Genomic DNA, 17,556 nt, shown 5'->3' on the forward strand with positions numbered 1-17,556 from the left:
TTCGTTTTATGGTTCGGGGCCATCTGAGTAATCTATATTAATTTCGAGAGATACAAAAATTAATTTAAAGAGAATCATTATTTATGAGAATCAAATTCGGACTATTTAAAAAAAAAAATCACAAAGAGAACACATTTATTATTTGAACTATCTTATTGGATTGTAATATGACATTATCACACTATTAAAATAACACATTCCATACTTAAATTATAAGAACATAGCATTATTATTATTTTATTATACTAAAATTGTGATGAGCTTTAATATTGAGTTGTGAGCTATCTATCGTATTAACTTATACCTAATTTAGTAATATGTTCTATGAGATATACAGATATAACATTGGAGAGTCATTTATAATTAATTATTGAAAAATACTATCGATATAACATGATCACTTCGTGTAGAGAATGGATGAATGATAACAAAAGCACAAAAGGTAATGCACATGTACTGTGAGTAAAATATAATGGTTGATTTCATGATCAACCTTGTTATTAATGATAATATATATGATTTGTTATAAGAGCATCTCCATTAGTTTATTTTTTTTGTTGATTTTTAGATTGCCACACTCCCAACTTGGCGCGTGGTGTGCACCCGCCCGACTGGGCGCTTCTGGTGTGCCTCACGCGCACCCGAAGACAACTTCCTTTGTTTGCGGTGGGCTCCACTAGATCGGATAAAATCAATATTTTCTGCAATATCCTATTTTATTCTCTATTCCTTCTATACGCATTTTCATCTCAAAAATCTATCCTATTTTATTCTCTATCCCCTCTATACGTATTTTCATCTCAAAAATCTATCCAAAAAGTACTATTGTACTAATTACCTTAACCTTTAAGTTGTGAATCCTCCCAAGTTAGAGGAAAGTCGTCTATAATAATAATCCGTAGCATGGATGTCATGAGAACAAGAAGATTATTTGAGGGAGGCTGCTAAGATGCCATCGGATATCCCTCTATTTGATTTAATAAAAAAAGACATTATTGCTAGATTAGATTTAAAAAAAATATTTGTTGGCTAACGGCAACCGTCAACAAACGGCATCTCAACTTTGACGGAAACGGAACTCCGTAACCGTGGTACTGGGTAGGTGCTGACTGGGGAAAAAGAGACAGATGTCCGGTAGGCAACAAGGACAGTACACTCGTACCCTCCCAACTTAATATAAATGGGGACTACTACCAACGCTTTTTTTTATCCGACGGAATTTTTTCCAGTCTCTTCTTCACTGCCTTTTCCTCTTCTCTCTCTAGAATCAGTACGGTTACTTTTCTCTCTCTATATCTAGCGCCGAGAAAAACTGTATTGTATGGCCGCCAATTTGCAGAGCCGAGGAGTCGCGAGCTTTGGGAAGCTATTCGTGAGCAAGATCAGCTCAAACACTCGCAACTCCGCTTCCCTCTCTAGGTATTCGACTTCGCACATACTCACACACTGCGCTATATGTATATATAACGATTTATTCGCTTTTGATGAATTGATTCGCTGTCATACATGCATACACGATCGATTTTGTATGTGTTCGTGTATCTGTGAGCTCGTCGCCGTCTTCTGTTAGCTGTATTTTTGTGATTTATAACATTCATTTCTGTATTGTGTAAGGGTGAAGTTTTCAGTTTTTGGAGCTTGTTTTGATTTTTGATGGATACTTTCCTGCATAAGCAAGCTGTTGGAAAATTTTTGATATATAGAACTTGGAGTTTGGTGTTAGGCTTGAAGGTAATCTTTGGAAATTTGTTAGATCTGCCGTAGCAGACGATCATCACGATATACGAGGGCAGTACCTTTTGTAGGTTTGAGTATTTGGCCTGTTGAATCTAGAGTGGAAATTAAGTCTTAATTGAATGTTCTTTTTGCATGATGCTTTTTATTATTGCTCGCCTATGGATTATGGTACCATGATGATCTTTCTACTAGAACTAAAATCTGAAATTTTCTTATTTGTATAATCGATAGATTTGTCGTTCCTTTTTACTTTTCCCTGATTGTTGCAGCTGGGTGGTAGGTGGTGGGCGGTGGGTAGTGAACTACAGCTTTACTGGCTAAAGAATTGAGATTTTTCTAATATTTTTTTGGTGAGATATTTTCTTTAAGGGGTGATTTTTGAGAGTCCAAATTTAGTCTTTTTTTTTATTAGAACATCCATTTTTGGTCTTAGTATCCATTTTTATTCATTTTATCAACAAAATAGTTTAAATATCCTTAAATATAAGGACATTTTTGGTCTTTGAATGTTTTCAAAAAAATAAACATAAAAAATATAACGATTCAATATACTTTATATAAAAAAGATTGAAATGTCTTTGTATTTAAGGATATTTCAACGATTTTGAAGATGAAGGATTAAAAATGGTCATGTCACAATAATATTATGACCAATTAAGGATGATCTAATTAAAAAGGATTTGTATAACTCTTTAGTCATGGACATTAAAAAATACCATGTTGGTCTTGGGTGGGCGAATGGAAAAGGACAATTGACCCATCCTGATGGCAAAACCAAGGATTTTTGCCTTGTAGCAGGGTATAGTTGTAATTGCCTCTCTACTCTTCTTTAAAGTATTGATGCAATCCAAGAGAAGAGTACGGTTTTCCTATCTAACCAAACAAAGTTAGTAGCATCGGATTGGACATGTGGGGTTGAAGTTATCTCAACTTTCTGAAGTTTTCAAGGTGGTTGACTGGTTGTCCGGTAGTTGGTTAGTGATAATCCTCATTGAAGGGCACTTCTTAATGCCCATGTGCCCAACACAAAAAAGATGAGTAAAAAGTTAATCTTAATAAAGTAGAAAAGGAAGAAGAAATAGCCATAATAGCTGATACATTATTCATTTAAATTTCTCTTCTCCCAAACTATGTGCTTCACTGCTTGTTGAATGATTTGATCTACCTGCATCTCTATTCTATGGTTGACATATTGATTCAAAATCTTGTTTAAGGCTTTTAGTGATCAACTCCGAGTTGCGCTTTATGCTCCCAAATTTGGTCTGGTTAATCTAGTAAAGCTGATTCTGTTTCTGTGCATACATGAGCATTCTGTTCCATATTTAGTTCTGCTTTCCCAGCAGCTTATAGCTTTTGATCTTATCTAAAGGCAGGCCACTGATATCAATGTAGAATCAAATCTGTGACATGTGTAAGCTTTTGATCTACTGTAATTGTTTGCTGTACTGATCACGTGGTTATTAGCCAATGCCTGCGGGCACCAAAAATCTTGGCATGTGACTACCTACCTCGTGTCTGTTGGTCATACCCACAACTGGTGTAATATTTATCTAGTGTTGAGATTGTAAAAAAATAGTGTTGGGACCCAAAGGAGGGAACACAAGTAGGTGGCTGTGGCAATATGTATTAATGTCAAATGGATCATTATTATTATTATTATCATATTCTGACAAAACCAAACCTCATTTCTCCCTTAATACCTTGGGCGTTTCTAAATCACTTTGATTAAACTTGTTCAGGAGGGGTGTACACGTCTCTGTCTACGACAAGAACCCAGAGGAGAATGCCCAGGCATCTGTGGTCCCAGATGAAGTAATCCAGCCCCAATCCGATAAGTACTGGGCTCCTCATCCTCAAACTGGGGTGTTTGGCCCAGACACTGACAACAACCCTGCTGCTGCAAGTGGGGAGCGTGGTTTCCACTCTGCATCGCCTGGCACTGTTGACTCCGTTTTGGAGCAGAAAGCCTTCTTCCGCCCCCTCGAAGATCTGGAGAAACCTCAAGTCCATCCCTGATTTCTTCCAGACAGCTAAATCCTCTTTATATGTTATATCAGATTAAAACTATTGTGGAATAGTACTTAAGTAAGCAAGGATTGGTTGATCCTTCTATGTGTGTGTAGTATATAAACCTAAGTGCAGTAGAGTTAATACTGCTGCTATGTTCATCTGGTACTGTAATAATCTCTGCTACTATTGCGTACTGTGGATGTGTGTGTCCTTGGTGTGGCTTTATATAAAAAAAGTTAGTACTTTTGTCATCTTTAGTTCGTTCTTTGATATCTTGATATTTAGTTGCCACGTGAGTAAAGCGAAAATTGTTGAGGTAACCTATTGGCCCCAGAAGATAGTCTGTTGCTCCTTCCTAATCTATCTCCACATCAAGCTGAATCAGCTCGGCCCTATTTGGATGTGTAATTGGGGTCCTCTACAATGCGTGCGTGTCGCTACTAATGGTGTTTCTAGAAACCAACCCAACCCAACCCCCGGCGTAATCTAATTTAGTGACTCATTAATTGCTTTTTTGCCACGACAGTGCTCTATATATAGACCCATGCCGTTAATTTCGGATAGTTATGCTGTGGGCTCGTGCCCAGCGTGCTTCATGCGCACGGATAACGGTGCCGTCAGGCACTGTTATCTTTTTTTTTTTTTTTTTTTTAAAAAAATTTAATTTCAGACCGCTTCGTTATAGGAGCATATATTCACAGCTTTGTGTTCATAATTTCATAATTGTACATTCATAATTCCATAACTGTACATTCATAATTCTATAACTGTACATTCATAATTCCGTAACTGTACATTCATAATTCAATAACTGTAAATTCATAATTTTCGAAGCTCTATGTTCATAATTGTAAGTTCATAATGTCAGAGTTCTATGTTCATAATTTTATAACTGTACATTCATAATTCCATAACTGTACATTCATAATTCCATAATAGTACATTCATAATTCCATAACTGTACATTCATAATTCCATACTGTATATTCATAATTCCATACCGAACATTCATAATTTTCGAAGCTCTATGTTCATAATTCCATAACTATACATTCATAATTTTATAACTGTACATTCATAATGTCATAACTGTATATTCATAATTTCATAACGAATATGCCGTTAACGCCGTTAACGGCGTTTCGAATAATTTTTTTTTTTAATTAAAACAGCGTCGTTTTTACGGAAAACGACGCCGTTTTAGCGCCGTGCGCATAGCATAATTTGCCGTTAATTTCTGTCTCTATTAAATTGACTTGACCTTAAATTGTTTTAATCACCACTTTCAGGCAACAATTAAAAGACCCAATTCCGCAACCAATACGTATGATATTTACCACTTTCAGGCAACAATTAAAAGACCCAATTCCGCAACCAATACGTATGATATTTACCACTTTCAGGCAACAATTAAAAGACCCAATTCCGCAACCAATACGTATGATATTTTTTATCTTACTTTCTTGTGATGTTTTATCAGTTGAGGATCGCAAGGCAGAATTTATTCAATGCACATTTTTAAAATTAATAAAAGATATTTTCGTCACTAATAAAAGATAATTTTCATCTAAGTGTCTCAAAAGAATGGTAGAATGAATATAATATAACGCTTATATTTAAAGATCTTGATTTTAATTTTTGTCAACACTCTCTTGATTGAGCAACTCATTATTGAAGAGTTATCCAATGTGTTATTAGATAATCTTGATTATGGTTTCTCTCATAATAAATTTAAAAATAAATGAATAAAACAATCGAGTGTGCACAGCCCATACGCAATAGTTATGCTGTGCAACCGAATGCACCATGCGCATGGTGCATACGATGCAAAACGACGTCGTTTTGACTAAAAACGCGCGTCCCATTAAAAAAAAAATCGGGTTCGATTCTCGGCAATAGCATTATTGTGGATATATAGTTATGAATTTCCGGATATATAGTTATGCATTTATGGATATTTAGTTCATTCATTGTGGATATTTAGTTCATTCATTGTAGATATTTACTTTATTCATTCACTGTGGATATATAGTTATGAATTTATGGATATTTAGTTCATTCATTGTGGATATTTAGTTCAATCATTGTGGATATTTAGTTCATTCATTGTGAATTTTTACTTCATTCATTCACTGTGGATATATAGTTGTGAATTTTTACTTCATTCATTCACTGTGGATATATAGTTATGAATTTGTGGATATATAGTTATGAATTTATGGATATATAAAAATACTATTGCCGAGAATCGAACCTAATTTCTTCTTTAAGTGGGACGCGCGTTTTTAAACCAAAACGACGTCGTTTTGCATCGAATGCACCATGCGCATGGTGCATTCGGTTGCATAGCATAATTTGCGGCCCATACGCATATGGATCTAATACTATGAAGTCTTCACTTATTGGGCCTATTTGGATTGACAATTTTACACAAGGATAAACCAGCCCGGAAAGCCGTGGCTCATTTTTGCATTAATCTTTTCGTCTATTGTATAAGAGGCTAATACATAAACCCTAGCTCGGTTTCTTCTGCCGAGCAACAAAGCCGAAAGCTCCTTTACCTGTTTCGTAAGTCTCAACCTGCACTTGAGCTTTACCTTAGTTTTTTTCTCGTTTACGTAGCATTTGTTGGTTTTGTTACATTTTTCGTGATATCAATTTGCGTCAAAATTTGGTATTGGCATGCTTTTATTGCGTAGTTGAGCTGAATACGGTTGCTTAGTCCAAATGGGATGCAACACTTTGTTGATGTTTAGTATCGTATGCAAGAAATTATAGTACACACTGTTTCCCTGTTCATTATGTAGTTCAATCTTGAGATTAGTTTAGCAGTTATTATTTTTTTGCATTGGGTAATGGTTTTCAAAAAGTTTGGGTTATCATATTTCTGTGTTGTGGTGTTTGATGGCTGCATGTTTCAGCCAATTGTCGTTTCTGTCTCTCTGCAGTAGTTGAAATAACATTTCTATCCTAATTTCATAGGATTAGAGGATTTGCATTTGTTTCATTTTTAAATTTATAGATTATTTGTTCACTTGCGGTCCTATATATGATTAGTTTTGAAGCTTTGGACTTGCCCATAGCGTCTAAAGATGTGTTGTGTTTGTCTTGTAAACAGTAGGTGAGTAATGAAACATAACAATGTTGTGCCCAGTGGGCACTTCAGGAAGCACTGGCAGAACTATGTGAAGACATGGTTCAACCAACCTGCTCGCAAACAAAGGAGGAGAGCTGGTAAAAGTCATAGTTCCCTTTTTATTTTTTTATTTTTTTTAAAAGTATATATTAAGGTTATTGAGTTAATATCATATCATATGAGATCCTCCGAGTGTGATTTTGCCACATTTAGTCGTAAACTTTCAAATTGACCATCCGTGGTTCTTCGACTTTCAAAATGTAACTAGTCGTGGTCCTGCCGGACCATGGGTGGTTAAAATTTAATAGTCAAGGATCACGGATGGTAACATTTTAAAAGTCGAAGGACCACAGGTGGTCAATTTGAAAGTTTAGGATTAAACGTGATAAAACCACTATATTCGGAGGACCTTAGATGGTATTAACTCTAAGGTTATTATATTGTTATATGTTGTAACATGGTAAGATTTTGAAGATGTTTTTCTTCATCCCGCATTGGTATTGCATAATCGTGTAGCTTCTTATATGGCCTTTTTCACTGACTACTAGATTGGTGATGCTCAGTTTTCTATCTTATTTTCAGCTAGACAAAAAAAGGCTGTTAAGATTTTCCCCAGGCCAACTGCTGGAGCCCTTCGCCCAATTGTCCATGGGCAGACACTCAAGTACAACATGAAAGTCAGGGCTGGTAGGGGATTCTCCCTCGAGGAGCTTAAGGTGGGTTGGGTACTTGGGTCGATTTGTTTTTTTTCCATTATTTGCTTTTCACTAATGTTCTTAATGGCATACAAAAGGTTCCTAGTAATTTACACCACTCAAGGACCAGCCTTTGCCCCACCTTCCTTCAAAATAAGAAGAGGGCATACATAAATGAAAAGAATTTGTTGCTTTAACAATGGTTGGTGTGAGTGGCCGTACACTCTCATCCCTTAAGAGAGGTCGGGAGTTCAAACTCCCTCGTATAGAAAAATCAATTTGGCCAGCACTTTGCCCCTTTATTGGGCTGGCCCCGTGCGAATGTGGATTAGTCTGAGTATGGTACGATCTTAAACGTGCCTCCTACAGTTAGGGCCCTACTCAGGACACCTCATGGTCTTAACAAAAAAAAAAAAAAAAACTCTATGACTTGATGGTTTACCTTTCAACGAAATATTATAATCCTTGTTCATCTTACACCAGGCTGCAGGTATCACAAAGAAACTGGCACCTACAATTGGCATCTCAGTTGATCACCGCCGTAGGAACAGTTCGCTTGAGGGTCTTCAGGCTAATGTTCAGAGGCTGAAGACTTACAAGGCCAAATTGGTTGTCTTCCCAAGACGTGCTCGCAAATTTAAGGTCTCAAATTGGTGGCTTTCACTTGGAAAACAATGAAATGTTGTCATTTTAACACTACATCTCATTTCCTTTATTCTTTTATCTTGCTTCAGGCTGGTGATTCTACTCCCGAGGAATTGGCCACTGCAACCCAAGTCAATGGTCCTTACCTCCCTATTCTACGTGAGAAGGCTTCAGTGGAGTTTGTTAAGGTCACAGACGACATGAAGTCATTCAAGGCATATGACAAGCTGCGTCTTGAACGGACGAATGAGCGCCATATCGGTGCCAGGGCAAAGAGGGCTGCTGAGGCTGAGAAGGAGGACAAAAAATAGTGTCCAACCTCTTCACTGCGCAAGCTAAATGAGTCACTGCTCTTTTTCTTCTGAATCATCAATATTAGCAATTATACTATTGATTGTGTATGAACTTCAAGATTTTCAACATTTATGGATTTGGATACCTGTCTATGAAATGTGTTTTCATAATATTCATGGGTGTTCTACTCTCTTGATCCATGTCAGTCTCAGTTAGCAATTTTAGTCAGTATATATGTTTTTTTTTGTTTGATTCTTTAACACTCTTGTTGGATCTTCTGACCTCAATATATATTTCAATGTACCTAAATTGTTCTTTCTATATGTGAGTAGCCGGAGTATTCTATTGACCTTTTTGGTTTGAGTCAGCGACTTATGAGCGGGTTTCTTGAATTCATCAACGTGCAGAGATGTAGGCATGTGGTTTAATGGTGACTATGTCGCCAACAAACAATTTGTAACAACGTTATGACAGGTTTCCTCGTGGAGTCAAGATGCAACATAGCTAATCAATCACGTGCTTCACTGACTGGTGAGTGCTGGACACGTCTCTCCTTCTCATGTAGTCATAGATCGGGGTTGCTGGATTTATCACGTGCTTCGGTTGACTGGTGAGTGGTGACCATGTCTTTAAATGGTTGAATTGAATGTTAAAATGCATAATAATGACATAGTTGTACAAAAATATGGGTATGTTATAAATATTATTGATTATTGATTGTGGATATTATAGCTGGATTGTGTAACGATCGTAACGATCAAATTTATGTCCATCATTATTATTTTTATGTCTATTATTAATACCTTTCGTTATATATATATTGTTTTAGTATGTAAAAGATTGAATGAATGAAATCTTTTTACTCTCATTTTCTCTCCTTCTCCGTATTGTTTTGGACAAGCATTAGTTTATAAGATGAGAATATATTTTCTGTATATTGATCAAAAGCAGCGGATACAAAGTATATAAAGACATGAAATAGAGATCTAGTCTAATACTACTAGTATAATCCTAATACTCTCCCTCAAGCACAAGGTTGGTCAGCCAAAACATTGAGCTTGCAACGGAGTAAATTAAAATGCACAGACGAAAGAGATTTAGTAAAAATATCCGCTATCTGATCTTTGGTAGAAATAAAATTGACTTGTAATTCATTCTTTGCCACTTTATCACGAACAAAGTGGTAGTCGATCTCAATGTGCTTGCTGCGAGCATGAAACACCGGATTAGCACACAGATTGTCACACCAGAGTTTTGGCACAGAAGGTGGCGCAAACCCGATTTCCTTCATCAGAGAGACGAGCCAAGTAACCTCTGCAGAGACATCAGCCAGTCCTTTGTATTCAGTCTCAGTTGATGAACGAACCACAGTACGTTGTTTTCGACAAACCCATGAGACAAGATTGGTCCTAAAAAACACAGTAAAACCACTAGTAGATTTGCGATGACGCTGTTTTCGTCAAACCCATGAGACAAGATTGGTCCCCAAAAACACAGCAAACCCACTAGTAGATTTGCGATCATCAGGATTGCCAGCCCAATCCGAATTAGAATATGCATGAATATCCAGAGAAGGAGAATAAGCAATCTTAAGACCAAGATGTAGTGTCCCATTTATATACTGTAACACCCTCTTGAGAGCCGCCCAATCCGGAGTAGAGGAAGAGTGCATGTGCTGACACAAACGATTGACTGAGTAGGAAAGATCAGGCCGAGTTACCGTAAGATATTGCAGAGTACCTGCAAAGCTGCGATACTGAGTGGGATCAGCGTATGGTACCACGGCATCAGTCTCGGCCTTCGTGGTTGAAACCGGAGTGGCCACGGGCTTGCAATCAACTAATTTGGTAAAATAGTTAGCTTATCAACTAATTTTGGCTTATTTGATCACTATTAATTGTTTGATTTGGTTATAAAATCAATATAACTGTTTTGTTAATTAACTTTTTGTAATTTCAAAATGTTAAAAATTCAAAAAAAAAAAAAAAAAACTGCTCAAAGTAACTTTTTCAATTAACTTTTTAAGAAAATAAATTATACTAAACAACTTTCAGCTAACATCTAATTTACTAAACACTTTTCTACAATCAACTAATGTTATCAACTAGTTATACCCTCTAATTAACTCAATCAACTAACAACTAACCGCTAACCGCTAACCACCATCAGCTAACAATTATTTACCAAACACGGCCTTAGACTTTTATAGAGGTTTAAGTCTATTGGTATTCAAAAACTTAATAACTTTAGATCTTATCAGAATAGGATTTATGTAGACTTTTCTTTCACAAATATAAATAGTTGAAATTAAATCCTTCAACCCAAAACTTTTTAATTTTCTTTACGGACATTTTTTCTTTATCTAAATCGGGCAAACTTTTTATCTCTTCCTGTCAAAAGTTTATGGTACGTATACACTTTTTATTGTAAGATTGTAGGAAAGTGTATGAAAATTCTGAAAGTAAAATTATAAATAAATTAATTAATTAAAAAAAAAAAGAAAAAAGAAAAAAGAGTAACTATTGAATTCTATGATACTTCAATGAGACTGTTTTGTCATATGATATCTGTGATTACCTTAACCTCTAAACATGGATTGTTAGAACGTACAAATGGGCATGTTTGACCTTAATTCTTGATCATGGTCGGCACGACAAAAACCCCAACCAGTCAATCAGTTGCTGGCCTGTTCTTTTCAAAATTCGCCACCTCTGAATCAAATTATCAAACACTTCAATAATTATAATTTGATACCAAAACTTTAATCCCTTCTACTCCATGAAACCAGATTTCAGACAGGACGAAAGCGTTTCGTTTCCGAGGATAAAGTATGGCAGCAGGCAACGCTTATTCTGAATCCTTGAGGCGGAGCTTTATGGGAGCAAGCAGAGAAGGACTGCTATCCAGAGGTGGGTGTTCTTCAGAATTGGAATGGGGGATTCCGTCTCAGTCTACAAACCGAGGTTTTCTCCACGGTTTTCGCGACAGAGTGTCGGCGTTCTTCGGAGATGTTAAGGAGACTTCGATCAAGGCGTATGAGATGGGGCGCAAGGATCCCCGCAAAATCATATTTGCAGCTAAAATGGGGCTGGCTCTCTCGCTTGTTTCTCTGCTCGTTTTCTTCAAGGAACCCCTTAGCTACATTGGGTCTAAATCGGTTTGGGCGATTCTCACTGTTGTTGTCGTCTTCGAATTCAGCATAGGTACCCAGAACATTCTTAATTTTTTGTTCTTGCCCAAATTTGATACTTCAATCAAAGTTCATCAGATTCGAGCTAATAAATGGCAATTCTTATTTTTGGTATTGGGTTCTCTCCTGTCTCTTATAGTTGCTGATTTGTCTGTGTATTATTGACTAGGGGCAACTCTTAGTAAAGGATTTAATAGGGCTCTTGGGACTTTTTCTGCTGGTGGATTATCTTTGGCAATTGCTGAACTATCTTTCCTGGCTGGCAAATGGCAAGAAGTAGTAATTACTATCAGCATCTTTGTGGCAGGTCAGTGATGTGGCTTCAATCTGTTCCCACTACTAGGGGGGATCAATATGGTTTTTTGCCGGTTTACCTCCTTGTGGTCTTTTGCTGGCTCACACCCTCGGGTAGTGGCTGGGGTTTCCCTCATCACCCAAATATGGTTTTTGATTTGTTGAATTTAGAAACCGAATTGAGCCGGCTGATTCAGTTCAATCTGTTTTCCAACCAGTTTGATTCTGTTTAGGTTGGTTTTTGGTTTCTTGCTCACCACCATGAATGGCAACTATGGTGATGCTTTTCAGTTGAGTTTTTGGTTTCTTACCAGAAGGGGCGTTAGCCAACAGAGCTTTCAGTAAACTACTCGTGTTCGTGTTCGGTAAGCGTTCGTTTATGTTCGTTTACTAAGGTAAACGGGCATAAATGAACAAATTTTAGAGCTTGGTTCATAAACGAACAGAGTTGTAGGCTCGTTTGCTAAGAGCTCATGAACAAGCAGTTAAGCATATATATATATATATATATATATATATATATATATATATATATATATATATATATATATATATATATATATATATATATATATATATATATATATATATATAGTTATATAGTTGTTGTGCTGTTTAATTTGTTTGGTTATTCTTTGTGAACATAGATTATTTCTTGTGACCTTGTATCTAGTGGCACCAAATTGCTCTCCCATATGGGAGGTGGAGGCGGTATTGACTCTTTGTGCTTTAGTAGGTTGAGAAAGTAGTTATGAATAGATACTGCATTGTAACAGAGTCAGTACTACAAAAAAAAAAGATTATTTCGAACATGAATACTCAAAAAATCTTTAACAAACGAACACGAACAACCTCTGTCCATTCATTAACAGCCCTAACCACCAGTCAACCAGTTTCTACTTCTTCTAACATAAGAATGTGCTTCTTTTCTTTTCTGTTGGCTTTCTGGTTTTCATTTAAATATGTTGTTGGTGTGAGTCTGTGACTTTAACTCATTTGCTGTCTTTTCCCCTTGGCTTTTCAGGTTTTCTAGCATCTTACTTTAAACTGTACCCTACCATGAAGCAATACGAATATGGATTCAGGGTGTTCTTGTTGACATATTGTATTGTCTTATTATCCGAATCATCACAATTCATAAAAACGGCTGTCTCCCGGTTATTGCTAATCGGGGTTGGCGCTTGTGTCTGCTTGCTAGTAAATGTATGTGTCTATCCCATTTGGGCCGGTGAAGATTTGCACAAACTAGTCGTGAAAAATTTTAAAGGCGTCGCAGATTCTTTTGAAGGTAATCGGTTTTTTTCCCATCTAGTTTTAAGCCTTTGCTTCTTTGACTTCTGCAACGTTTTTTTTAGTTACAGAACGAGAAAATGAGCTTTACTTATCCAGTGACACATTGTATTAGGTTGTGTGAATGGTTATCTGCAATCTATTGAATATGAGAGGATACCTTCGAAAATTCTTCTCTACCAGGCATGGGATGATCCTGTGTACAGTGGGTATAGATCTGCCGTAGAGTCCACAAGCCAAGAGGATTCTCTGGTAACCTATGTATTACCTGATTTATTTATTTATTTATTCTTGAATTCCTTGATACTCTAGTAAAGTTTGGTTTTCATATGATCCTCCTTCAGTTGAGTTTTGCGGTATGGGAACCGCCACATGGTCGTTACAAAATGTTCAGGTATCCTTGGAACGAATATGTGAAAGTTAGCGGGGCATTGAGGCATTGTGCGTTCATGGTCATGGCTATGCATGGCTGTATTCTTTCTGAGATACAGGTTAGCTTATTCTTCTACTACCTGGCTTCCCCGGTTCCCTTAAATGTATATGTCGTATATTTTCTCAGTTGTCTTTTGTATGTATTCTTACAAATTCATTGAATTGTATGTGCTTGTTGAACTTAGCAACCTTCTAAGAGCTCATCTCTTTCCGTGTGTTCTTCCAATAGTTTTGTCTTACAAAATCGCTATTCTGGCTTATGACTAGCGCTTGCTTGACACATAGCTTTTTTTTAAAAAAAAAAATAAATAAAAAATAATTGGCCTATAGCTTGTCTACTCAAGAAAACATATTTTGATCTCAAAAACTATGGAGACAACGGCCCTGTTTGGTAAATAATTGGCCTATAGGCCAATTTTAGCTTATTTGACCACTATTAATTGTTTGATTTAGTTAAAATATCAATATAAGTGTTTGGTTAATTAGCTTTTTGCAATTCCAAAATGCTAAAATTCAAAAAGCTACTCCAAACAACTTTTTCAATTAGCTTTTTCAGAAAAGAAATTATACCAAATAGCTATCAGCTAACGGCTAATTTACCAAACACTTTTCTACAAAAGCTAATGTTATCAACTAGTTATACCCTCTAATTAACACAATCAGATAACAGCCATTTACCAAACAGGGCCAACATGTGTGGTAACATAGTTAGCTTATCAAACAATTTTGTCTTATTTGACCAATATTAGCTATTTGACTTGGTTAAACAACCAATATAAGTGCTTGACTAATTAGCTTTTTGTAACAGCTTATTGCTCTAAAACGCTAAAATCAAAAAGCTGCTCAAAGCAGTTTTTTCGAACAACTTTTTGATAAAGGCCCTGTTTGGTAAAAAATTGGCCTATAGGCCAATTTTGGCTTATTTGACCACTATCAATTGTTTGATTTAGTTAAAATATCAATATAAATGTTTGGTTAATTAGCTTTTTGCAACTCCAAAAGGCTAAAATTCAAAAAGCTACTCCAAGCAACTTTTTCAATTAGCTTTTTGAGAAAAGAAATTATACAAAACAGCTATCAACTAACAGCTAATTTACCAAACACTTTTCTACAATCATCTAATGTTATCAACTATTTATACCCTCTAATTAACATAATCAGCTAACAACTAACAGCTATCAGCTAACAGCCATTTTACCAAACAGGGCCAAAGTCATTTTGCATGTAATCAACTATCAGCTAACAGCTAATTTACCAAACATTTTTCTACGATCAGCTATTAACTAGTCAAACTCACTAACCCAGCCAACTAACCGCTATCAGCCAACTAACAGTTATTTACCAAACACCCCCAAAGGCTTTCAAAAACAAAAAGGCCCTTTTTCTTCAAGAAGCTCCGCGATCATGACTTTTGAAAACCTCTTTTTCAATAAGCTTCCAGTTGGGGTGAACCAGTATTTTATAGTAGTTTAATGCACATTAGATAACCTCTTTTTCAATAAGCTTCCAGTTGGGGTGAACCAGTATTTTATAGTAGTTTAATGCACATTAGATCTGTTAAATATACACGACATATTCTACGAGTAATCATTTATCCTTTCTATGATCTAAAGATTTTGTGTTAGTCATTTTATCTTCCTCTTGGGGTCTTGGGCTCCCTCTTTCGTTTTGCATGAATTGATACCTTGTGTGCATTGCCTATTCAATCGTTTTTCGTATTTTAGGCAGCACCTGAACTAAGGCAGGTCTTCGAGAAGGAGATTAAGAGAGTTGGGAGTGCGGGAGCTAAAGTGATAAGGTATCTCGGGGAAAAAGTAGAGAAAATGGAGAAACTAAGCCCTGTAGATCTGCTCGAAGAAGTACATGAAGCAGCCGAGGAGTTGCAGATATTGATAGACCAAAAATCGTACTTATTGATCAATGCTGAGAACTGGGAGCGAGGGAGGCGGCCAAAGAATTTACAGGATCCCGAGGAGCTTCAAGACCTCAAGGATAGCCAGCAGAAACAACCAATGCTGATAAACTCCCTAAGCGAAGCAACGCTCAACTTGAGGTCCATGCAGTCGCTAAAGCACATCGACGCTCAAAACCCGAACATGAGTGTCATTTCGCAATGGGAATCGACTAACGACATGCTGAAGCAGCAGATGAACTGGCCCTCCCGCCTCTCGATGCTCGGGGACACCATTCTCAACGAGCGGGAGGTCAGGACTTACGAGAGCGCGAGCCCGTTGTCACTCGCAACGTTCACTTCCCTGCTGGTTGAATTCGTTGCCAGGCTTCACAATCTCGTGGGGGCGTTCGAAGTTCTTAGCGAAAAGGCCAAATTTAAGGAGCCAGTAGATGATGATGAAGAAAACTGATACATAATTAAGAAGCTTTTTAGGTAGGTTGAAACTCAGAGAGTGGATTCTCAATTCTATCCCTTTCTGGGCTCATGAAGGTTTGAAGTCTCTGATATGATTACCATCTACCTACTGAATTTGTATCTTTACTGCAGTATTGCAGAAATGGTGTCTGTTGAATCAGATATGAAGTTCACAGAAATTTGTTTATACCTTGTTTGGCTGAATGTAAAATCCTGTATTTGTAATATTCTTTTGCGGAATCCAAAGTGGAGGAAACTTTATTCTTTATGTATTTTATATATATATTTTTTCATGCTGACAGTAAATTTGAATAATTAGAGGGTATTTTCATTAATGGTCTAAATTTAGAATAAATGGAACTGAATAATTGAAGGATTGAATTTGCTCTACTTAATATACAGGGACTGAATTTATAAAATAGAAACAATTCAGAGTCAATTTACATACGGAACGTTCACAATTTACATACTGAATGTTTACAATTTAAATTGTGAATATTTAATATGTAAATTGTGAACATTTAGTATGTAAATTGTGTATTGTGTATTCGAGTACACATTGCAATGTGAACCTCCCCAAGTCCACATAATAATTTGTCGGGCAGTAAGCAAGGGCTTATGAGCCCCATCAATAGGCTCAACACCATATCGTCTAGTACTATGAAGATACAATGAGAGTAAAGGGACCAAGTCAAACAGTTAATAGTGATCAAATAAGTTAAAATTGACTAATAAATTATTTTACCAAATAGGGCCTAAATCGCACTAAGAAGATTTTATACAACAAGTTTGACTAAGAGGGGTGTCATGGCATTAATCTAATGGATTAGAATTTTTACCTTACACTTGCTTCTAGCGGTAGGGTAGGGCTTCAATTATTGTCACCATTGTCACAAACATTGAGAGTTTAGATTTAGGCCATCCATATTAGTGCATCATTCATAGATATTAAAAAAAAAAGAAAGCCAAGTTGGGAGAGAGAGAGAGGGGCAAGAAATTCATCCGCAAGGAATGAAAATAATGCAGAAAAGTGAGACCTACAGGAGAAATGGAGCATTGTGATAGCCTCGCGTGGTTGTCACAAGTGCGCCCAGCGGGCGCATGCTGACAGCGCGTCTGACACTATTATTATTTATTTATTTATTTTGTCAAAATCAATTTTACTTTTTTTTCCCCTCTTTTTTCTCTTCCCTCTCATATTCTCTTTCCTAATCACACTTACAAAAACTTGTCAAAAATCACTCAAAAATAAAAAATAAAAAATTTCTACTATTATGGATGCTCTTAGATTAGGTTCTTTGTACCCTTGTCACAATTGTCACAAACATTGAGAGTTTATGTTTAAATTAGGTTCCTTTGTACACACCAATGTACAATTTGGTGTTGAATTTCGATTTTTATCACAATGGGCCTTTGGACCTTCAAGTGGGTGATAAAGTCCAAAATATAGTCTAACGAAGTTAAA

General features: G+C 36.4%; 3 protein-coding genes across 5 annotated transcripts; all 3 read left to right on the forward strand.

The window, feature by feature from the left end:
• Positions 1-1,189: 1,189 nt before the first annotated feature.
• LOC109194088 lies at positions 1,190-4,004 on the forward strand. Its single transcript, XM_019344962.1, has 2 exons — positions 1,190-1,419; positions 3,477-4,004. The coding sequence occupies exons 1-2, from the start codon at positions 1,322-1,324 to the stop codon at positions 3,751-3,753; spliced, it is 375 nt and encodes a 124-aa protein (XP_019200507.1). The 5' UTR covers positions 1,190-1,321; the 3' UTR covers positions 3,754-4,004.
• Positions 4,005-6,237: 2,233 nt separating this feature from the next.
• LOC109194087 (60S ribosomal protein L13-1-like) lies at positions 6,238-8,708 on the forward strand. Of its 3 annotated transcripts, XM_019344959.1 has the most exons (6): positions 6,254-6,330; positions 6,632-6,636; positions 6,866-6,981; positions 7,466-7,599; positions 8,062-8,220; positions 8,313-8,707. In XM_019344959.1, exons 3-6 carry the CDS (start codon positions 6,876-6,878, stop codon positions 8,532-8,534), a joined length of 621 nt encoding a protein of 206 aa, XP_019200504.1. In that variant the 5' UTR covers positions 6,254-6,330; positions 6,632-6,636; positions 6,866-6,875; the 3' UTR covers positions 8,535-8,707. The 3 variants fall into 3 exon arrangements, with proteins under 3 accessions (XP_019200506.1, XP_019200504.1, XP_019200505.1); XM_019344961.1 differs by lacking the exon at positions 6,632-6,636 and having other exon boundaries at positions 6,238-6,315; positions 8,313-8,708; XM_019344960.1 differs by lacking the exon at positions 6,632-6,636 and having other exon boundaries at positions 6,274-6,324; positions 6,858-6,981; positions 8,313-8,708.
• A 2,358-nt stretch (positions 8,709-11,066) lies between these two features.
• Positions 11,067-16,363, forward strand: LOC109146567 (aluminum-activated malate transporter 4-like). Its single transcript, XM_019294234.1, has 6 exons — positions 11,067-11,720; positions 11,877-12,014; positions 13,026-13,289; positions 13,407-13,543; positions 13,636-13,782; positions 15,448-16,363. The coding sequence occupies exons 1-6, from the start codon at positions 11,348-11,350 to the stop codon at positions 16,084-16,086; spliced, it is 1,698 nt and encodes a 565-aa protein (XP_019149779.1). The 5' UTR covers positions 11,067-11,347; the 3' UTR covers positions 16,087-16,363.
• Positions 16,364-17,556: the final 1,193 nt, after the last annotated feature.

The sequence above is a fragment of the Ipomoea nil genome, unplaced genomic scaffold (assembly GCF_001879475.1).
Source record: "Ipomoea nil cultivar Tokyo-kokei standard unplaced genomic scaffold, Asagao_1.1 scaffold1932, whole genome shotgun sequence".
Taxonomy (NCBI): domain Eukaryota; kingdom Viridiplantae; phylum Streptophyta; class Magnoliopsida; order Solanales; family Convolvulaceae; genus Ipomoea; species Ipomoea nil.